The sequence below is a fragment of the Kryptolebias marmoratus genome, linkage group LG9, assembly GCF_001649575.2.
Source record: "Kryptolebias marmoratus isolate JLee-2015 linkage group LG9, ASM164957v2, whole genome shotgun sequence".
NCBI classification, from domain to species: Eukaryota; Metazoa; Chordata; class Actinopteri; order Cyprinodontiformes; family Rivulidae; genus Kryptolebias; species Kryptolebias marmoratus.
The window spans coordinates 16,653,400-16,677,284 of NC_051438.1; the positions used below are offsets into that span (position 1 = coordinate 16,653,400).

General features: G+C 41.1%; 1 protein-coding gene across 3 annotated transcripts in view; it reads right to left on the bottom strand.

Annotated features, from left to right (window-relative positions):
- Nucleotides 1-23,885, bottom strand: part of LOC108242407 (amyloid-beta A4 precursor protein-binding family B member 2) — a 37,190-nt gene that overhangs the window by 8,402 nt on the left and 4,903 nt on the right. The window contains exons 3-9 of one of the 3 annotated variants that reach the window (XM_017427204.3): nt 23,188-23,393; nt 22,214-22,357; nt 21,956-22,041; nt 21,724-21,784; nt 19,398-19,544; nt 18,366-18,493; nt 1,616-1,621 (exon numbers count right to left, since the gene is read on the bottom strand). In XM_017427204.3, the coding sequence (XP_017282693.1) occupies nt 1,616-1,621; nt 18,366-18,493; nt 19,398-19,544; nt 21,724-21,784; nt 21,956-22,041; nt 22,214-22,357; nt 23,188-23,393 (778 nt within the window). Of the gene's footprint in view, nt 1-1,615; nt 1,622-18,365; nt 18,494-19,397; nt 19,545-21,723; nt 21,785-21,955; nt 22,042-22,213; nt 22,358-23,187; nt 23,397-23,885 lie in introns of all 3 variants that reach the window. The other 2 variants (XM_017427202.3, XM_017427205.3) reach the window with 2 other exon arrangements.

A 23,885-nucleotide genomic window follows, 5' to 3' on the forward strand; every position in this document is an offset into this window, starting at 1 on the left:
CCCCTTTGTTGTCGTCTCTGTCATATATGTGATTGCATTAGTTCGCACCCAGACATCTTTGTGACACACCTCCCTCCACTCTCCGGCAGGCCCACGCTGTGCCGCGGTATCAGGTCTGACAGAGGAAGGAGGCGACTGATTGCTAGCAAGAAAAGACTTTGTCCTTGGATCTGCCTCCTGTTTTAAAACAAAACTTACACCTATCCTTCTTGCACTCGTTTGATTTGTCATCTCTCTGACAACAGTGAAAAGTGGGCGAGCGGAGGAAAAAAACCAAAAACCCAAACAATTTGTGCGCAGAAAAATAAAAGCCACAAACGACAACAAGGTAATTATTACCCCATTTGCATCACGGTGTGTTTACTTCTTCTTGAGATATTTATTTGTCGAGCTGCGCTGTAATTAGCTTCCTCGTTCATGTTGAAATAGACTTTATTTTTTGTGCCATTTTATCAAGACAGCCTTCAGCCCTGCAGACGTCACTGCAATTAACCCTTCAACAATAAGCTATAAATGAAATGGTTCACTTAAAGCCTCTTTGATGTGCTGTCTTGCCACACGTAAGTTATAATTGCATTTTCTATCTTTAACTACAATACAAGCACGCACACACACATACACTGAGGCATACGTGCAATCAGGAGCCGGAGGAAACTACACGCCAAGAGCATCACAGCGGCGCCACATGGCACAGATAAATGCAAAAAGAGAGGATGAGACTTGAGGGAGGAAGCTCCACTGAGGAAAAAAAAAAAAAACTTTATGCAGAGTCTGGGAGGCAGATGAAACCCAGCTACACCTGGGAGGTAGGACACAAGCATACACACACACAAGATGAAAGATGCACACATTTCCTCCTCATTAACAGGTGAGACAAGCTTCAGAACAAAACGTGGATGTACTTCCAGCCATGACAGAAATGACAATGTGTGATCGGAATACTTAGAAAAAGAGGAGAGGCACAAAGAGAAGACGACTGGATGTCTTTAGCTGCACGCATCACACACTCCCAGGGAAACAAACAAACAAACAAACAAAACATAGATACAAACAGAAATATGGCAAACACAGCTGGCATTTATCACAGCAGGCTCTTTGTGTTTATGAGTCCATTACCCAGGCTGTCTCCGCTGCTTAATTGTGTGCTCACACACTTTGGGTCGATAATGCTCTCTGCCTGTGGCCAGGAAGGAAAGTGTGATAGAGGATGTTTGACTGTGTGTATGTGTGTGTGTCCACTTTGCTCAGGGACATTTGAGCGGTGCATCGCCGAGGCAGCATGAGTGGCCTTGCCTCGCATGCCACAAATGATTCTTTTATGACTTCTGTGCCCTCTCTCTGAGGGATCACCGTTCCACAAAACAGCATGCAGCTCTTAATGGGAAACGGCCCGTGGCCAGCCTGGCTCACTGATGATTTGGCATCAGCGATTTACTGATACAGTGGCTACTGGAAAGTCCAACAGCGACATTCCGGGGTGGAGCAAAGACAACGTTTGATGGCTGAAGTGACAGATGTGGCCTCGCGAAGAAGTGGGAGCTAGTCCTGATGTAAAGGTAATGGAAACAACGGAGGAGTTGGATCACATTCAGAGCACGCCACAAGGAGCAGTTACCTTTCTCTGAGTCCGTGGAAGCACAGGAAGGGGGAAGGAATACAGGGGGGGCAACAAAGATGAGGAAAGGATAAGGAGGAAGACAGAGAAAAGACATTAAAGTTAATACACACAGCAGTCTGAAAGCATCTTCCTGTCAGGTGTGTGTATTTTCAAAGTGTGCATTGAAGTTCAGCTATGTGCACTTTTCATTTCAGCAGATTGGCTTTCTACAACATCTTTCCAAGGTTCCTACACATATTTCATTGACAAATTCCATACTTCTCCAGAAAAAAATTCCAGATTTTTCAGTTGATTTTGGCCCTCTAAATACAACCATTTACCATAAAGTTATGGCAAATATTTCCACAGTGGTCTGGCTTCTTTTTCCTTTTTAGATGTAAACTGCAAGTGCAGTACAAACACGAAGAGAAGAACAAAACAACAGGAAAAGACACTTTGAAATATGGTTAAAAACATCATAGGGTTCACTTTTGTTCTATCAGCAGAGTAGTCTCTATAAGTGAAACCTTGAGAGGTGAATTCCTGTGCCTATAGTTTTACCTACACTGACTACTACCAGTCTGCTTTAGGTCAATCACATAATTCGAGCTTCCAAGTGGTTTGGGGCGAAATTAGCCAAGTGCTTTGTTTACACTGAGCGAGTACCCACATTTCAGAATTGCATATCAGTGTAGCTGGAAAATTACTGGACTGAACTCTTTCAGACAGAACCACTTGATGTAGTTCAGGAGAACCTTTTTATGTTTTATTTTATAGTTTGCTAGGAGCACCTTTAAGTCAGTCACTCAAAAATTAGAATAGTTGTGCCTAAAACTTGAGACTTGAAGCTTTATGAAGCAAAAGTTGATTTATTTTACTGACTAATGTGTTTATATTTTATTTATACTCAGTGTGAAAAGCACCGAAAAGGCTGGATGAGCTAAACGTTTTCAGGTATTTAAGTTTTTCTTTTGAAAAAAAGAGAAATAATCTGGGAACACAAATATTTTTCCAGACCTGGAAAACATTAAAAAATCAAAATCCAGATTTCATAAAAACCCTCTTTCCTGTGCAAAGTGCCAACACACTAGCCACGTACAGTTTTAACCTCCACAAAATGTCTTACATCCTACTCTACTTTTTGTTTTTTTGCTCGATAATCCTTCTTTTGTTTTCCTCAGCCTGCTCCGTGTCTCATCCCTCTGCTTCTTTTCAGTAAAGAGAAGAAAAAGATGCAGCAGAAAATGACTCATATCGATAGAGTAACTCATCAAAGCCAAACGCCTTATAGTTTGTGACACTCTATTATCGGGAATACAACGGAGAAAGCTCAGAGCTGTTGAAATAAAGCAGGGCTAACTCAAACAACTGGCTGCCTTTGATTCTTCGATGGTTCCCGTAAATGCCAGTATGTGTTTGTGCCGCGTAGTGACAGCTGGCAGATTTAGTTTCAAACAGGAATCATATCTTTAAAGCTTTGGAAGTGCTGCTTCAACAGGTTTCCAGTCAACCTGTGGGTCCCTGCATGCCCACATCACTTTAAACGAAAATCATCTGACTCATAACATGTAAATATAATGCTCTGTGTTCGAGTTTTTCTATATTCTGCTTAATGCTCGGCTTCGAATTCTGACCCCCAAGTCTCTATTCTGTCATTTTCGGTGGAACTGAGCTAAATTTTGAGCAGCTCAAAAGCTGCTATTTACTTCAAGACAACCCCCCACACTTTCCCTCTCCGACCAGCGTGAACGGCTTGTAGATTCTTTGTAACTGATGAAAGAGCCACATCAAACTCCGAGCAAACTCCCACCTTTCAAATAACCCGCAGTGCATGTCAATCACTCGGCTTTTACAACAAGATGTAGAGGAAGCGAACCACATCTGGACATAAATCTTTTGGTCCTTACGTTGACATTTCATCAGCGCTACAGCAAGAAGTACACTCCAATAACCGTGGTCGGGCTTATTTTTGAGTTCAACTGACAAAGTCATCTTTTTGTGGCCTCAGGTCTGTGATCATTCATTGAAAATGCCACTAAAGCCAAGTCAGAAGTAATTCAACACAGTGAGGTGATGATGGAGCGCAGCAGGGAACAAGAGTGGCATTTAAACGGCTCAGAATGTGTAAAACTCCAAAGCCCAGGGGCCTCAAATTTTACAAATAGTCCTGAGTGAGAACACAAACTGCTGTGTAATTCACCTTTTCTTCATTTTGTCTTTTTTTTTTGTCAAAATTTTAAGCATGATACATATAAGCTTTAGAAAATGCTATAAAATAACTGAACTCTGAATGTAAAAAATAAAATAAAAACATCAGCAAAAGGTTCCAAATTTGAGGTGTTCATGGTCTGTGTTTTAAAAGTAAGCAAACAACAAAATAAAGGCCTGGAATTACTTGAAGGAATGCATATTGCCTGCCGCTTTTCAAGGCAGAGTTTTAAATTAAGATCAACTTATGATCTTAATAAGGATGAGCGTTAAAGCTGTTTTGGTCAAATCTTGTAAAAATGGATTTAGAACAAGTGGAACACTGATGGAAACAAATGTAAAGTTTTTTTTTGTTATGTTTTTTTAACAGTGTAGACCTTTTGATTGAGATTGTTTAACCAAGATGCAACAATAAGTTAAAATGTGTTTTCCCCTAAAATCCATCCATCCATCCATCCATCCATCCATCCGGAAAGAATGAGAAGAAAAAAAGAGGATGAAGTTTGTTGGCCTAGTTTAGCCTTGTGTGGCCTACAGAGAGACAAATGGACCACCAGCTCAGGACACGTACACATCAGAGATGTCAGAGGAGATTTTTGGTTGGAAAGTCCGGGGAGATGATAAATAGATACAATCTGAAGACAGGTGAGTGATAAAGGCAGGAGGCCAGAAAGCCTAAATGAAAAGGTGGGAGTGCGGGGGAGAGAAATGAAAACAAGATGTGAGACCCTCTGGGGCCTGGATGGTGAAGGAGATGGTGGAGAGTAAAAAAAACAAAAAACAAAAAGAGGAATGAGATGAAAGGTATGAAAGCACCAAAGCAGAGAGATGAGTTAAAGCAACACTCCCTGAACTCATGTGCTCATTTTATTTTTTTTTTTACCCCCCTCTCTCTCCCTCTCTCTCTTTCTCTCTCTGTGCTGCACATATTTCCAGAGCTCAATAAAGGTCGGCTCGACTCACTACTACCCATCTCTCTTTGATCCTGACGGCTGAGGGGCAGGCTCGCCCGGAGAGGATGTGCACAACTCTGTGATTTAAATGAGGTCACGACTGCAGATGTGGAGGGGTGAACCGGGTTTGTGAAAGTCGCGTGGAGCTGTCAGCGCTCGCAGCTCCGACATCAGTCACCCGACATGACAGCACTGACAGCACGGTGTGTAGGAGCAGAATTGGACAACTGAAGGGGAATCTCACCATCACAAACTGAGGCAGACCGGACAAATTTATGGTTTCAGTCAGTTTGTGTGTTTTGGTTTTGGTCTGGTTTTCCTCTTCTCGAATGCCGAAAACAATCTCAGCAATTCATTGAAAATATGAAGGATGCCGACAGAAAATCTATAATGTAAAACAGCAGAAGACTGATGCTCATTTTAGTTCTGAAATTGGTGTCTTAATCAGCTTTAAAAAAAACTTTCATGATAGATATTTAATAAGGTTATTGATCGCAAGTGTGATAGCTGGAACTAAATGGAGATTTGATGCAACACTTAAGATGATTTGTGTGAAGGGATGAATTTTCTGGGCATCTTAAAGGTACATGCAAAGCTAAAATGGCAAGTAGCTTTCTGAATCTGTTTAATCTTATTTCTCTTTTGTGTTTCTCTAAATGCATACACTTTTTATCGTTGCATTTTTGTAATAAACAATCCAGATGCTCATTATTATTGGCCACAGCCAAAAGGCAAATGTGACAACTCAACCCAATTCAAGATGTTAGTCACATTCAACTGACATTAAAAACAAACCAATTTACAGATGCTGGCTTGACATTTGGTGTGGTAGTAGCTGAGAGTCGTTCACAACACATACAGTACATACATATTTTTAAGCAGCTACAACTCTGTCATTTCTCAACATACTATAAAATGATTTTGCTTTAAATCTCTGGCACCGAAGGTGGCAGTCAATATGCATTTCTTTAAGAAATGCTGGGTCTACAATTCATTATCTGAACTCCAGGCATTCGTAAAATTTAACAGTAAACAGTTTTGAATACATGTTGGTGCCATAAAACCAAAGTATCCCAGTGATGTCGCAGCGAAAACAACACAAATGTAACACTTCCCGACTTGTTCCGACATCTTTCTTCAGCTCTGCAGCTTCCAGAATCACTCAGTGGAGACTGATGTCTCCTCCAAACCATCTGTCACACACACAACCACACACACACACACGCGCGCTCACAGAGACTGCAGCATCACACAGACTTCAATTATCAAACAGCTTAACTGAGAGTCTGAGTAGCTTTGGTCGCTATGCTAATGCACGTACTGTACATATGCTTACTGAGCAGCCAGATGCTGAGCTGAAATGTCTGGGTTGATCTTTAAGTCAGTAACAGAAGAGAAGAAGGCAGCGACTTCCAGGGATGTGCCGTATGGGTAAACGTTTGCTACTGACTGAAACGGTTGTGTTGAGATTTTGGCTGAGGTCCAGCGAGGACGTGGCTCTGATCCAGTTTCATCACTGAAATCTGACAAGTGTGCAACACTGAAACAACTGGGATTTCCTCTAATGAATTAGAGGAAAGGCCTTTCATCACACAGTAAAGAGAATAATAGATCAACTGTCGGGCGCAGTCATATGAAGCCACTGACAGTTTGTATATTTGCTTTATTTGAAACCGGCTGCAACGGGAAGTGATCCTCAGCAAAGTTAGTCTGTAAGCATTACAAAGTTTTATTATTTTCACGACAATCCAAGTATGCAAATGATGCTGATGCTGAAGAAAAAACACCTGAAAGTGTCAAGTTGACAAATGCTTCCATAACTTTTCATCTTCCCGTGATGGACTATCAAAGTCCGCAGGTTCGAACGCCATAAACCTCTACACACACAACGACGGAGAAGCAGATTCTTAAATCAGGACCCCTGAGTACAGATAATTGTGTCTGCAAAAAAACAGCATGTTGCACATTAGTGAAGTTAAGTGCAGTTTATTGTAATGGTATCCAGAATATGGCGATAAAAAAGGTCATAAATGTCAAAGATAAAGCTGGGAGAGGAGTCACAAACAAGACACTTTACGGCGCCATTAACAGAACTGTACAGAACTACAGACAGAAATGAGCTCGGTTTTACTGCAGCCTTGATGCCACTTGATGGTGCAGCTGCAGAGACTTATAGTCATTAAACATGCCAGCATGGGCTTCTGAGGCAAACATTGTTACCGATGTTGAAAGATCCGGATATTCTGAGGTTCAGCAAAAGACTGAACTAAAGAGATATTGGGGAAACGTTCCATTTGTCACTCCTGAGGTTTTATTGCTGGCTGTTAGGTGAGCTTTTCCTGTTTTTATTTCTTATTACGCTGCATATTAAGTTTAAATGGCTCTTCCAGGACATGCCGTCTAACTTTGATTAGGAATGCACTGATTCCAGGCGGACTGGTACAGCCTCAGTAGCACGCATACATTTGCGCAGCAGCATGGGCGTAAGACTGAAAAACAGCTAAAGACGGGGCCACGTTTGATTAGCCATTAGCCTAGCCTTTCTCTGTGCTCTATGACTGATGTCACAGCTGATAAGATGTTGACTATTTATAACGACTAAACAGAACATCACTTTAAAAAATGACCAAACTATCCCTTTAAACGGCTGACATAGTCATGTCCAGCTGTTTGTTTTGTGAGCCCTTTAATTTGCAAGCAGAAGACAAATGCAAATAAAGATATAATAGTTTAAATGTTACAAGTGAACTGTCATTCAGGAAGGAATGATTAAAAAACGCTGAACACATAAATAACTAAAACACAATAAATTAGTTTTTTTCTGTCTTAAATAAAACCCAGAAGAGTTATGTCAGAGCTTCGCAAAAATTGAAAAATGGAATCAGCCTAGAAAACTGCAACTGATGCATCTCAGAACATTAACACATTTGACTTTACTTAAAGTCTTTTAGCTCACCTAGAAGAAGTCTGGTAGTCTAAGAAACTTTGTTCGATCCAAGCCAAAGAGTTCAAATAATTCTAAATACCAAACAATCAAGTTCAAGCTCATCTAACCTGTGTTGTAGCTACAAGAAACAACCTCTGTGTCTTGTTGGGAAATGAAAGGCTCCTGATTATTACCAGGCCTGGTTGGTTTAAACCCGGTGCTCCTGGTCGACAGCTCTGCTCATTACTGAAATGAGCTGGTTCCACGTGTGTGTTTGTCTATCAGGGCTGTTTGGGAATCTCATCCTCAGTACCAGAAACTCCCAGAAGCACAGTTTCTAATTTCTAATCCAGACAATAATTTTGATGGAACATTTAAATCCTTATTCAGCATGTGAGCCGTAGTTGAAAGCAATACAATACAACCGGAGCCTTTTGCAACACTAACATTTATGGAAAGCTAAGTATTAATTGTTCTGCCAACAAAACTGGAAGAACATATTTATTGAAGTGGTAAACCACTTCCTGAACATTAAAGCAGTAATGAGACGATTCCTTGAAGTGGAATTTAATAACTAATTCAGAATTAAACATTAAACCAACAAATTTAAGGAAGAAATGCACATCACCTGCCAGCTTTCCTGACAGATGTTCAGACTAAGATCATCTTTTGCTGAGAAATGATGGTCAAACCTTAAACACATCATCGTCCACCTTGGCCTTATAATGGACAGCGGTAACACAAGCAACACCAGCAGAACCTCCACCATCCAGGATGCGACAGCTGAGCGGGGAAAATCCCCATGCGATTGCCAATGAATTAGTCACAGCCCACAACCATTAGGCCTAATGTAAAAAATGCCCGCGCGTAATTACCTCCCAACACCGTAAACTTGTTTACAAGCTCGAAGATGAGCGGCTAAATGAGCACCGGGGGCCGGTGGAGGTCCTCCCTGCATCGTTGGAGCCACATGACACACGATACCCGTCTCGCTGCACGCCGCGCCGAACAATCCCAGCTGCTGCCAGAAGCCATGAAGAATCAGGACATAATCAAGTCAATATTAAAATAAAACGGTTGTTTATGGCATATTAAACAGCCCGCTGCACCGCCTGTGTAATTTGAGCAAATAGCTGATGTTGTTTACAGCGGAAGCTAGTGGGACTCTGTTTGAGGCATCCTGTGCGCATCTGGATCATTCCGTTTCCAAGGCTGATGGTGGAAACCGCGCTTTATCAAAAAAAAAGAAAAAAAAAAGGGGGGAAAACACACACAGAGACTCAGTTTATGTTGATGCAGCTTTGTGACCCAGTTTTAAGCATTCGTTGTGGCAGTAAGGCAACAAGGAGGGGCAACATGCAGAGGAAGCACACACAGCAGCCATGTGTCAACACGCGGCGGGTTTTATTATATATTTAGGAGCAAATAGAGGTAGTTAGAAAGACATATAGGGTGTGTGGAGCAGGAAATGAGGAGGAAAAAAGGAGGGATTCTGGATAGGTGGCAGAGGTCCTGCAGCTTTCAGCTCTTGATCATTTATATATTTTGCTCTGGAGTGTGTGTGTTTTCCTTTCAGACAAAGCTTCAGTGACATGTCACTTCAGTTAGATGCCATCATTCATGCATTTTACTGATGCATGTGTGTGTTTGTGACAGAGAGAGAGAGAGAGAGCACCAGAGTGTGGGAGGAGAACACTGGGACTCGAGTTATTCCGAGCTCCGTCGTCTCGCGGTGCAGCTCGGATCGTATGGTTTTTGCATGTAACCTAATTAGCTGCGACCGCCATAAATCATGTTCTCCGCACATTGTACAGTACACAACTGTGCGACCTCTTGTGGTCCCCAGATTTGCTGAATCTATTAAAGGGTTGCGCACTTACACAACTGACACACACACTCAAACACACGCACACACACAAAGCAAACAGTCTCTCCCACTTACACAGATACTGAGCCGTTTCAAGAAAATGCCAAAGATTTGTGTGGAAACTGTAGAGCAACATGGGCTGTATTGAATTTTTAAAAAGGGTTTCACTACTCATTAAATTTCATCAACCTCTTTTGTCTCTGGCTGCAGGCGGAAATCTCATCTAAATATTTTAAACTGTCTCCTAAAAAACAGTTACACTCATATACAGAGATTGCTGTAGACCAACTTTTAGAAAGGTTTTTCCAATTAAATGCATCTCAAATTTAAATTTTAAAATTTCTACTGGTGAAAAGTGATGAAATAAGATAGATGGATTTTGTTGGGCGTATAAATATTTTTTTATCGCCCACAGCTGAAAGGTGCAATGTGGGGAATAATGTCTTTGCCTGAGTCTCTGGATGTGTGTGTTTTATTTGTCTGTCTGTTAGCAAAATATTACATAAACCAGTGGAGGAATTTTAATGAAGCTCTCAGGAAGTAATCATTGGATGTGCATCTACAACTGATTAACTTTCGAAGTCAACTCAACTTATTATGGCCGCCAAAGCTAATCAACTTTAGTAAACATAAAAATGGCTACAACCAAGTCAATTTGACAGATATTGAGCTAAACGTGGGTGTGGTAGTAGCTGACAGTCATCCTTAACACATACTTTGAACACTAACAAATCACACAAGATCTCGCTATAGCCTGAGATGACGCAGAGCAGTATTTTTAAAGATTTGACCAAAGCAACTATAATTCTTTAATTCTCAATATAAGGTGATCATAGCTTCAAACTAAGAATGCTAGGTCTTTATTTAGATTTTGGTTTTATCAGTAAGATGTGGGTTTAAATAATACAATGTTTCAAACAATAAAAAGTTATTTTAGTGTTAGCCTAGTGATCTAATTTGAGCACTATTTGAGTTTATTGCCCTAATTTTCCCCAGTCTGTTCAGAACAAAAACACGAATCTAAACATAAAAACACACACACAGATACACACACGTCTGATTGGGACAGTACAAACCAGGCCAAGTTGGTTAAATTAATATCTTATTTTTCAGTTAATGGGGAACCATAAACAAGCAACGCCACCCAAAAAATGTCCACCCTAAAACACATTATAAATTCATTAGAAAGACACAAGGCAGTGCGCATTAATTCTGCACCACACTTAGAGAAGTAACACAAAGAACTATATTTTGCTGTAAATGTAGCTTTTTGTGCCAACTGGGCAGAAGCCAGTCACAATAACAAATCAGGGCCGCCTTCTCTACAGAGGTTACCTGACCCTCGTGGTGATGGGCAGGTAAGCAATAAAAAAGGGATTGTGTAAAAAACAACAACTGAGACACAACTAGAAATGAAACATGCAGCACTGAGTATCTGCTTATGTCACTCAAATCCCAGTCCTGTCAAATGATTAAAAAAAAAAAAAAATATATATATATATATATATATATATATATATATATATATATATATATAAATTCATATATAATGGGCAGAAAGTTGTCATCAGTTTTGATAAACAGGTGATGACTTCAGTAATTTGAAAGAAAATACATGTTTTTTCCTGTCCCTGTGTTAGTACACTGGACGTTTCAAAGAATTGGATTGTTTTAAATAAAAAAATGAAAAAATGTATAAATAGGGATTGTTCAGATCTTTTGAAGTGTGGTTCTGAGGAAAGGTTGTGAATATTTAAGGTCTCACATGTTGGAGACAGCTCTTTGAACGACCTCAGCTTGGATAAAATGAGTTTATTTCTGATAAGATTAATGAGCTAATGGCTAGTCTGACGGGGGCAGGACCAAAGTGGATTGTTGTGGACTTAAAACAACTCAAGCCTCAAAGGTTTTGACAACTTTTCATTCAAACTCCATCTTAAAAACCTTCACACTGCCATCAGTTTTACATTATTTACACAGAATTCTATGACCATTTTAAAGTGCAAATAGTGGCAGCAGCAGCTAGCTGTAGCCCTTCTAGTACACTCTGAACCACTTCACACAAAAATATCACAATATCTCCACTGGAATAACAGTGTAATTGCAGTACTGACAGCAAATTAAGGTTTTTTAAACAATCCACTTTGGTCTTAGTTCTGCTTGGTATAGCTGTAAGCTTGTTGGTTTGGTCAAAATTTAACTTTATTTCCTTAGTACTCTTGAACAACTGAGGTTGTTCAAGAGTTATGTACAACAAGTAAGATATTAATTGCTCATATCCTTTCCACAGAACCCTACTTCAAACATTTTGAACCATACTTTTAAAAGGTGGGAAAACAACGAACAGTTAAGTTAATTATTAAGACAATGCTGACTTGAAAATAATGAAACCCCCTCTCCCACATCCATCTATTGCAACTATTTCTCTAAATATGTAATCCAGAGGCCCACAGGAGAAAAAAACCCTAAAATCTCCATGAAACACTCAGTAATGACATCTTGATTGATCCTTGCATGATTAGAGAACATCAGCATCACCTCACTTCTCTGTCTGCCCTCGCCGGGTCCAGGGAGGATTTTCATCGGGAAGAGATTTATCGGCGGACGGGGCGAGGGAGGGGGAATCTATAGGGAGAACGGGAGGAGTAATCTGTCAGGAAGACAAGGATTACAGCAGGTGTGCCGAACAATGCTAATGCAAGACGGAAAGCAAGGAGGCTGCGGCGAAAACGGACGCGGAGAAAAAGGAAGAAAGGAGGTTTCGGAGCCGTTTGCGATTCCTCTCAGCTGCGGTGAGTTAACGCATCTGACATTTGACTTGGAGCGAGTGAAAATGAGAGCGCGGGGACACAACCCCGACCACCCTGGTGACCCTTGATGAGGGTTTCTGGGAGTAACCCTGATAAGTCGATGTGCGTGAGGAATTAAGAGTGACGAATTGTGGGTAAGAAGAACAAGCTGATGGGAAGGAGCGATGACTTGCAGGGAAGGAGAGGCTCAAATGGGTGCAGGGGTGAGGAGGAACGCCCATCAATCACTCTGACATCTATCAAGTAGGTCTAGGTGTTGGCTCTGTGTCCCTAAGGGCCACCAGGGGGACATGTTGCATGTTAATTAAGGCCGGGAGGAGTGGGGGGGTTGACATCAGCAAATAAGCTGCCAGGACTTTAGGAGCCAACCAAACATGCCTATACAAACTCATTTCATTGACATAAATGGGAAGGGATGGAAAGAATGTGTTAAGCATTAAAAAATTTATAATACTAGAGGCGTGGGTGTCTTATCTCATCTCCTTCCCTCTGCTCTTCTATATGCCACAGCTGTCCACAGAAGGTCAGCAGTTGGGGGGGGGGAATAAGTGAGAGCTGGAGGGAATAGGCAAGAGTCCCACTGCTGCGCGCCAATGAATATGAATGAAACGTGCAGCCGGTGTGTGTTTGCAAGAAGTGTGTTAAGTATGTGTTTGCACACATGAGCCATAAGTGAAGAGGGGCAGCACTTAAACAGCAAGAAGAGCAAACAAGTCCACAAACTCCATTTTCAACCGGTGTTTCCTCAATCTTAATAGGTGTCAAAAGCCAGGGATAAGAAGCCAGGGCAGGCGCAGGTTTTGCCATGTTGTAGATCATTTCAGCCCGACAATTTATTCTCCGCTTAAGTCTTCTCCCCTCCTCCGAGAGGGAAACACCGTACATGCAGAAACACATGTCGCGTACACAAATACATTCAAGCAAGCCATCTCCCATGCGTCCTGGCTAAAACTAATTTATGTAGACAAACAAATGCACAGGCCAAAAATAGTAACACACGCCCCTTTGAAATAAACCAAATCCAATATCAAACAGCTTCAAAGAGACACACACTTTGCAAAAAAAAAAAAAAAAAGGAAAAAAAAAAATCCCTGCAGCACATTGAGCCCATTTAATCCTGCCTTTCTCAATCCTGCCTCTGCGTACTTCATCTCGTTCTGCTTGGTTTCTCCCCCCCCCCATCTGACTCCCTGAACATCTTTTCTCTCTTGTCTCCAGCTGCAAACCTGCTGCCGATTGCCAGCATCACTTCTGAACATGAAGGCTAAGCAGAGTGAGAGGAGAGAGGCAGCTGGACGGCAAAACACTCAGCAGGAGTCTGAGGAGTAAATGAGGACAAACATTTTAAAGATGATCTGAGAAAAAAAAAAAAAACAACAACAACCCAATGATCTGGGAGCCAGAGTGTAGAAAGAGAGCAATCAGAGTTAACGGATATGACTGAAAAGAGGGGTGAAATGAGAAACAGCCCTGAATGACTTTAAGTAGAGGGACGGATGGAGAATAGAGGGATGAATGAAGTGTAGGAGTACTCACACAGGAAAACATCCTCGTCCCGATGAGACAACTACTTCCCTGCTTTGTTAGCTCCACCACTGTGGTGACATTGCTTCAGCCCCTTTGCTGCTGCTCCCAGGGGTGAATCTCTTCCTGTCCGCCTCTTCCTCGTTTTCTCTTCCCCCCCCCCTCTTTTTTTTAATCCTCTGGGAGTCCTTTTCCCCTTCTCTCCTTATTTCCTTCCCCTCCCCCTTGCGTTTCCTCCTCCCCTTCCTTCCTTCTGCTACACCTTCTCCTTCCTCCTTGCTTCGTCTTCAGTCCCTTGCCATGCCTGCCTGGTCCGAGGAGGCTCCTGCGAGGTCTTGCCGTGTGTGCCTCTCTCTCTCTCTCTCTCTCTCTCTCTCTCTCATGCACTGCACACTCTCCCTGTTTGTCCTGAGTACTTGGGCTTCCTCTCCTCTCCTCTCCTCCCTCTCTCGCCTTACTGAAACTGAAAAAAAAAAAAAAGTCGGGGTGTGGGGGGAGGCTTCTATCCTACCAAAGTGCAACAGCGGGGACAAACAAAGAGAGGCAGATGAGAAGAAGAGGCAAAGCTTCACAGCCAATGGCAAAAGAGGGAGGCAGAGTGAGCGATGGAGACAAAGAGTGGAAATAGCACAAGAGCATTACAGACAGAATGAAACGGGGCAAAAACACATGCACCCCCCCCCCAAGCATTCACCATCACACAGAGTGCTCCCGATATAGACCTATGACTTCATCAACTCGCGTGCAGACGCAGACGCACACACACAAACACACGCACAAGCATCTATATGCAAACATATGCGAGTGCAGCCAGGCGTGCACGCTGTCAGACCTGCTGAGTGCTACAGATATAGCCCCATGACTTCATCGAGGGGGCAACCCCCCCCCCCCGTTCAGGACACAGGGGGACTCATTCATATTGAATCAAGCTGCAGAAGAGACAGAGGGAGCACATTCAGGACCAGACTGGGACTGCTCCTCAGAAAGATGGATAAAGGAAGATGGGAAAAAAAAAGACAACGAAGGGAGCATCCTTTCAAAGGAAGTCTTTCTTTTATGCTTTTTATATTAACTAAACCTTCACACCCTTCAGACGTTCTTAACATAAAAGGGGGCAGTTTTTGGTCCACCACCAGTCTGATTTTGTATTTCCTCAGCTTGTTCACTCCTAAATAATTTGAAAGGTGATGTGAATCCTTAAGTGCACTGTGATTATCAATGTGCACATGGGTTCAGTCTCTTCTGTGCTGTTCAAAAAGGCAAGATGTTTCAGATTAGTTCGAGTTGATGTCCTGTGCAGCCCATTCAGGTTTGTCTTTTCATTTTCTCTTCAGCTGCTATTAAAATCAGGATAAAATAACAGCATAAACCGCGGAGAAACTTCCGTCTTCACACAGGTGAAGTCCAATAAGCTCAGATTCACAAACGTAATAAAAAATAATACCAAAACACAAAACAAAAAAGCTTAGCAATAAGAGCAAAAGCCCCTCCAAATCAGCTACCAATTACTTATTTAACACTCAGCACTCAGAGAGCACATCCTCTGCCAAGGTCAATGTTATTCATTTTAATTAATGGGCATATTCTTACTGATTTTCATTGAGCTCCTACTTTCTTGTGCTTCACTTCTCTGTTGAGTTCTACAAAAAGAAAGACTGAACAGTCGCATACTGTTCAGTCATACAATTCGAGACTTTCCCTGCTTCATTTACTTACAACCTGAGGCAATAAAATCCAGCTAAACCCACCTTCAAATCAGATAAAAGGCAGCTCGTAACGATCATATTTTTCTTTAATCAAAGCCATAACTCATTTTAAGATTAAACTGTAACCATATACAGAAACATTTATCTGTAAGTAACAGGCTTTGCACAAGAAATAAAAACTATCAAAGTTCTCTCTGCTGCATCAGCTTCTCTGGATGAACAGAATTTGCTTGCAGCGCACTCTGGTGGCAAGATTAAGGAGTTTACACACACACACACACACACACACACACACACACATTCAGTCATGCTCTCTGATGAGGGCCACAACAGAACAAACTGCTGCATACACAAAAAGCACAGAGCGCCACACACAACTACACCAGGCTCCTTTAGACGTGTCAAACTGACCAACGAAATATCAGCGTGGACAAAGTTGTCACCTTGATAAAGCGCTTAAATGGGAGATAAAATCTTCGAGGATTCATGTTTTTGCTGAATCCTTCCAGAATGCTGAATCAGCTCTGAGAGACATAAAGTCCTCGGCAGTAAAAAGGAAATCATTTCTCCCGCACTGCAATCCATCAAAGTGAGCATAAATATTGCTCTTCGTTTATAATGTTACTTCTTATAAAGGGATTTTACTTTTTGACTTGGTTTTGAATTGGTATTTCTTAACGTGGCACTTCTTTACATCCGAGTTTGTTAATCTGTTTTACCTATGGCTTTCCTAGGATTTCTGGTCAGATTATTATAAGGGATAAAAAAATAAAATAAATAATATATCTATTCCTGTGTTACAAACGCGAACAGTAAACACGGTGTCAAGAAGGCCAGGTGCAGATTTTAAATACCTGATGATGGGAAAGCTGCAATGATGTAGGAGGAGAAAAAGATGCAGCGAGAAAATAAAGGATGACACGAAACTCTATATCCCGTGCACCCCCTTCTGTTACACGCTTCATCCATTACCACTGAGAGACGCAGCCAAGTTCCCCAGTCCTCTGAGACAGAATGTAGTGGAGGGAGTTTCTGTCTTTCTCTTATTTTCTCCCTGGTACACATGCGGCTAATGTGCCTGTGTCCCTAATGGAGGGACGCACAAAAAGTAGAAAGAAAGGAAAAGAGGGAGAGTGGGAGGGTGAGCGGAATGAAAACGGGTAGAAGCACTTTCAATACAAAGAGTAAGACAGCAGAAAAGATAGAGAAATAAAAAGTAAAATGAGAAAATGAGAAATACATGCAAAGATGGTATTTTCCCTCCATTTTCACCTGAGTCTTTAACAGCAGTTACACCTGCAAAGAACAGACTGTAAACCTCTACAACTCCTCTTATTTGTAGGATCTTTGAGGGACACATAGCCAATAGTAGAAAGCTCCATTTTGTTTAGCATTTAGCTTTAAAAACAGAATGTAGCAAGACTTTTTGTTTTTGTTTAACTGGCATTAGGATGCTGTATGTTAGACTCACATCTTCATAGGAGACTAACAAATATGCAAACACGTTCCATTTGAGCTGCTTGCTTTGTGGGTTTATGGAAACCCAGAGGGGGCCATATCAATAAAAGCCTAGTTTACCCCCCCTTATTTGCAGTTATGCTAGCCTCAGCACATTGTCAGCTCAATAGTAAAAGGTTAAGATCACGAGATGCTGGCAAATGACTGAAGGCCCCAAAGGTCATCGGTGGGGTAGCGAAGCATTGAAAAATAAGAATAATTATGGTGTTTTAAATGCAGTTTGTGCAAATTTAGATGGAATGATAATGAGGCAAACCTCATTCTCTTGCGATTTGCAAAATCGCATGATTCAGCTACTTGCAGCAGCAACAGTGTGCACGTGCAGTCTGCAGTGTGCTCCATCAGCGGTGTGTTTGCACATTTACAGAAAGCGTACGTCGACTTTATCTTCTCATAACAAACTTATGGATTTACTCAAACGCTGCGATCAAACACACAGACAGCTTAAAGCAGAAACTGTTATCCCTGTCAGATTACGAACGATAAAAAGCCATCTTGTCATCTGGTTCAAAGAGCAGCCTGCTGCTCATAAACAGCAATACAAAAGAGGGGAATGTTCATCGAAAAAGTAAAAAAAAAGCTAACCATTTTTACGTCATTGAGATGACAAAAAAAACAAACCTCTTTTAGAAGGAAACTTGAGAAATAATTTCTTTATGTTCATGAATAAAGACAAAATGTTGAGAATAAAATGGAGAATAGGGTTTACATTTTGAGAATAAAGCCAGCTTTTTTGGTTTATCTAATCAATCAAAGTGATTGACTGAAAGGCTTCTCTTTCTGAACACAGAAAACTCTTTAAAATCCTGACAGCTGACGCCAAACTGGACGTACCTGCTTAAAGAGAAACGACTGATTAAAAGTTAAAACTGAAGATGGAGAACAATTTCAATTATTCCTTAAATTTATGTAGTTCATTCCCTGCATTTAGACATCATTCTCATAAAACAAAATAATTAAACCTTTTTTTTCCTCTCCTTATGAATCTATAATGTTCTGCATTGGTGGAGTCGATGAACTGTTTTAGGTTCTTGGCGATCAATCATGCAGCTCCTTCTTGATGAAGAAACAGAGAAAACTACGTCCTGTATAGTAAAACCAACCAGAGTTTGTGCTGTTGTATGAGCAGAATACAGAGCAGTTTATTCCTACAGTGTTTGGACTGCTACTCTCTGAACAGTAGCTCAATTTAAATTGTGTCGAATAAACTGAATTTCAAATCCTGAAAACGGTTTCAGTCTGTAACATCCTTCTACCTGTCGTGGTCTCGGCCGACGCCCCACACACGGATGCTGCTGATTGGCTGAGAGTGGAGCAAGCTGTGATCGTCGGGGTCAACGAGGGTCAGCATTCGGTCCTGAAGCACTAAAAGCATCCCTTTACCCTGCAAGCAAAAAAAAAAAAAAAAAAAGCAAACAGGGACAGCTGTAGTTTGCAACTGAGGGTGGGGTCGCTATGATGACAAAATTAAATCTGCAGCACGATAATTTAATCTGGTCTTCATGCCAGGATAGCAACCGATGTTGTGATTTTCTGTGTAAAGTCATAGCAGGAAGTTACTGATTTCGATCTTACTGGTTTCGTATTTCTGTGTATTGAATTAAGATCACCTGATGTCAGCAGGGATAAACTTTGCATCAACAATCAGAACGGATGACAAAACTTCTCTGTCTATCTACTTCAGTTTAATTAAATTTAATTAAATGTTATATTTAGCAGCATTTGGACTTCAGCCCCACTGCACTTGTAAAAAATGATTAAACAGTGTGATGCTTGTCATTATGTCATTTTAGCTTCATATAAAAAAGTAATCATAGAAACAAGAAAAGAAAAAGAGTTCTGAGTATTTCCCAAAACACAGCTGAATTTCAATAAACATAACATTTTCTTTAAAATATTGGTTTTATTTCTGTTTTGTGAAATGTTCTCAGGTTTTGAACCTCTCCAGTATTACTACTTTTGATTTTATTGATATTTAGATGCACTGTAAGGCATGCAGCATAAAGTCAGGAGCTCTACTCATTTTCTATCTTTGACTTTATGCATGAGAGGAAATTTGACACGCACTCAATGCTCCTACCTTCTAGTCTTATTAAACTACTGAGATGCAGGCAGCGTACTGCCGTTCTCATGCTTTCAGTGTACCTCAGGCTTGAAAAGATCAAATCACTAGTGAAAAACATACACTGAAAGTGAGAAGGTAAATTTAATTAGATGGGCCTCAAACCCCTCGTTTAGCATCGATGCTATTACAGCGTCTAAATGTCTGCCTCAGCCGGCACACCCACCTCTCCCCAGACCCCGGCTGAGTCTCGGATGTCCCTCCTGCAGTAGGACAGCTGTCTGATACAGTGGTGGACGGCCACGCTGCTGCGCCCCTCACACAGGTCCTTCTCTGCCATCTCCACCCAGCCCAGAGATCGAACTGGAAATGACTGGGAGAGACAAACGCGCCTCGTTCAGATAACCCCGTTCTTTCAGCGCCATTTTTTATCCCCGCTGGTTGAACAGGAACTGTGTGTGCATCTCTAGGATCTTCACTTTAAACTGGAACAGATGATTTAGCTCATGCCTGATTATCTGACTTTTTATGTTATTGAACCTTACAAAGGTCAGATGTTTCAGGTGCTAATGAGGTGACAACGGTGTTATTTAAAAAAAGATCAACCTTAATGAGCATTGCTGAGCTCTGATCTGATTTTCAAGCTGCACACATGAGCATCACATGCAGATGAAGCCCGTCAGAATCTGTTGATGTAAAAAGATGCAGGAAGAAATGCATCAGATTAAGTACGGACTCTTACATCACCGATGAGCCATCAGAATAGTAGATTAAAGAAGTTGACCAGAAACTGGTTTTATACTTTGTCCTTTCTTCCCCACACTTGTCTGTATCACTAAGGGGCTGAAACTTTAACACATGCAAATCATAAAAAGAACTTGTCTTTTCTCTCTCCCACTGACCAAATTATGTTTTTACTTTTCTTCCTTTTTAAATCCTTCTCAAATTTTAACATCCCTAATGTCTCCTTAGACACATTTAGAATGTTTTTAAGACATTTGAGCATCTCGAGATTTTGTTTTACTGTAACTTGAAATGAAATCATTTCCTGACTGAGTTCAGTTTTTGGGTAAATAAATCTGATAAACACATCCTTTTTTTTAACATTTGTCACAAGTTCACTGCTTTGTGTTTCACATGTGAATCAGATGTACTTCCTTTTTTCAACTCTCTTATCTTATCATTTTCTTTCCATTCACCCATTTATCTGATGCATCTTTTAATCATCCTTCCTCTGGGCAGGTTTAGCCTGTACATGTGGTGTTCTTCCACAGGAGGGCAGCTAAAAACACTTGGACTGCAAAGACTCCTCATAATTCAGTTCACAAGAGTCACCACTGAGTAGCACTGCAGCCAAAAATAGATAAATAAATAAAAAAGATCAGCAGGAGGAAAAAGATTACATCATTCCAAATGAAACCTGGGTTTTTGATAAAAATCAAGCAGACAAGACAAGAATCTTCACAAGGTGCATGTTAACTTTGTTGGATCACAGTAAACACAGTGAGTTCAGCCTGCAGTTTGTTTTACTAAGAAAACATGATGTTGTCATACTCGCAGGATGTGTCCTGGACCTTGTCTTGCTAAAAAAAACTGAGTAATGTTCTTAAAATGAAATCAGTTTTCTTTGGAGGGATGCTGCTTTGCACGCTAATGTTGAAAACAAAGATGTTAGAGCTCAAGGTATGGGTTAGGGTGACTCTCAGCTACCACCACATCAAACTTTAGCTCAATATCTGTAAATCTGACTAAATTAGAGCCATTTCTGTTGGCTAAAGTTGATGAGTTGTGGCGGCCATCTTGAATCAGGTTGATATCAAAAGTTAATGAACTGTTGATTGTAGATATACAGCCGATGAATATGTTCTGAAAGTTCCATTAAAATCTGTCCTCTGGTTCATGAGACATTTACTGTCATGTGCTGTGACACACACCATCAGTCACTATGGGTTTTGGTAACAATCTGGATTTCTCCTTCAGTTAACAGTTTAATTTTTTTTTTAAATCAGACCACAGGATAGTTTTCAACTTTACCTCAGCCTTTAATAAAAATAAGCTAATTCCCACTGAAGGAACCCAGCTGGAATTGTTTTATAAAAGGTTTTTCTCCCTATATTATAGCTGTGGATGCAACTGCTATCTGTGTTTACTGACTGTGGTTTTCACAGAGTTCTGAACCCGCTGCAGTGATTTCACAGCAGACACCACATGACTGCAGGCCCGCCTGAGACCCCAAAGAATTTGCCAACACAGTCATTCACAGAGTGGTGACCCCTCCCATATGTGTTTTATTTTCCTCTGAAAGACTCAGCTTCTCTGGGGCAATCTTTTAATATCAAACATTTTAGTGAGAAGCTGCTAATTTCCTTAATTAGTTGTGAGACATTTCAAACTAGACTTTTTTTTAATGTAATATTTCACTTTTTTTTAGTCCTCTGTTGCCCCTGTCTAAACATGTTGTTGGTATAAAACTTGATACGGGCTTAGAAAAACAGCTTGACATTTTTCTTGCTGTATGGTGACATTTATAGAAATTGTAGCTGTGTGTTTACCATTGCCTCTGGATCAGAAAAAGTGTTGTTGAGGTCCACTGTCTCTAGCTGAGCCGGTGGGCTGCAGAAGGACACGAGACGTTAGGATTTATTGAAATAAAGTCAAATGTTTATGCCATAAAAAATGCAAATATCAAGTCTCAGATACTGCACCTCAAATCTGGTGGAAAGCTTACAAAACTTAAATATTAAACACGCTTCTTGTTTCAGTATATCAGACTGTGACTCTTACTTGAGCTTCAGAGAGGCATATCGAAGCGTTGCGCCTTCAAACGCTTTAAGACTGGGATCTGGATAGACCGGATAATCTTTTAGCTCCTGGACACATATTCAGAAAAAGAAATGTGTAGCAGGTAGAGGAAAAAAACATCAGACTCAGTTACACTTTAGTAACGATGCATGTTGATTCTATGCATTTTGGAATAACTGAATCTCGTAACACACATCCCTACAAGTTTGCTGTGTGAGGAGCCAGATAAGTGTAACATACTTTGGCTGCGCATGTGGAGGTGCTGAGAACTTGACCAGGAGAAGCGATGACTTTAGAGGGAGAAGAGGATGAAGAGGAGGGGGAAGAACCGGAGGGTGAGGGGACTGGCTCCACCGAGCTGTCGGATATCAGACTGCTGGGGCGCTGTGAGAGGAAAAAAAAAAGGCAGCTGAAGATGAAAAGACAAACGGAGGGATGCAGGATTAAAGATTCGAGGGGGGCCGGGGAGACGAGGCTCATCAGTGAGACCACTGTTTTAATCTGATGTTCACACACTGAGCAAAGCTACACAGAACATCATCAAACAGGGACAAATATGTATCATTGCATGTCACTGGGATCAGGTTTTAAATACAAGTTTAGAACTAATTTAATGATGGTTTGACTAAATTACTTTTTATAGAGAGGTGCATCTCAGAGATAAGCAGCAGCTGGAAATTATAAAATAATTAATGAAGTTAACTATGGATGTGCACCAACTTGTGACATTTATCTAGAAAAACAAAACCCCTTCATGTCCATCTTCAGGAAAAAAAAGAGAAGTTTTTTAAAAAGTCACAAACTTCCTGCTGCACATATAATATCTCTGCTCTGACTATGAAACCTTCAGACATGTAATAGAGTTGTTATTATTCAGCAGACATAAATACATGTCCCCTTGAGAAAGACAATGTTGATATAAAGTAATTCAAAATTTCCCACTGTTAAACTAAGATATACAAGTTTTAGAACAGTTTATGGTTGTGGTTCTTCTTTTCTTGTGATGTTACAGATATTTCTTTATTTAAAATGTCTCCAATTCAGAACACACGAGAATGGACTATTTTCAGTACGATTTCTTCTCTCATTTGTCAACATCGAAATCTACAACGCAGCACACTGTATATCCATCACTGAGAATAAAATGGGGGCTTGGTGCATGAAAACGCAGTGTGGTTCGGTCTGAGGTGTGCTAGGTCTCAGGGTGCTCTCACCTCGTTCGGTAGCTTCAGGGACTCCTGCGCATCCTTTTGTAGGTCGGGCTCGGGATCTGGTTCATTGCTGGAGGCGGTTTGTTGGTTTCCGGAGGCGACCGGTCGGTCATACTGTGTGGTGCCAGTGGGAACGTGCCAGAAATAGACTTCTGATGAGTCTGAGATCTCCCGCCAGCCTGGGGGCAAGTCCCCATCAACCCATACATCTGCTGATGGAAGACAAGCACACGTGTAAGGCATGAGTCTGTCACGGAAACACGCACAGGCTCTGTGAAGACACATATGATCACGACACAAAAACACACCAACAAATAAGAGCAGAGAGGGCAAATTTCAGTGATAGTCAGTGTGTTTCCATTTAAATCATGCTTCAAGTCATAGCGACTTCTAGGTTTATACCCTGTGGTATGACCCGATAGGAAACATTCTTTCCTTATTCCTCTATTTTGGGATTTTATATTGTTTAGTTACAGTGACGTGCGGTGAGGTTCATGGTTGGTGAGGCACTGAGAGTCAGATTTACAAATATATAAATCCAAAAGGGTAGCTTATTCAATTGGCTACTGGTTATTTCATATCTCATCAGCGTTCTTCACACTCTCTCTCTCTCTCTCGTCTCCCACTCACTCACTCACACACGCTTGCGCGCGCACACATAGTAGTATTAAGGATAAGATAAGAAAAAACGTTACAATTAC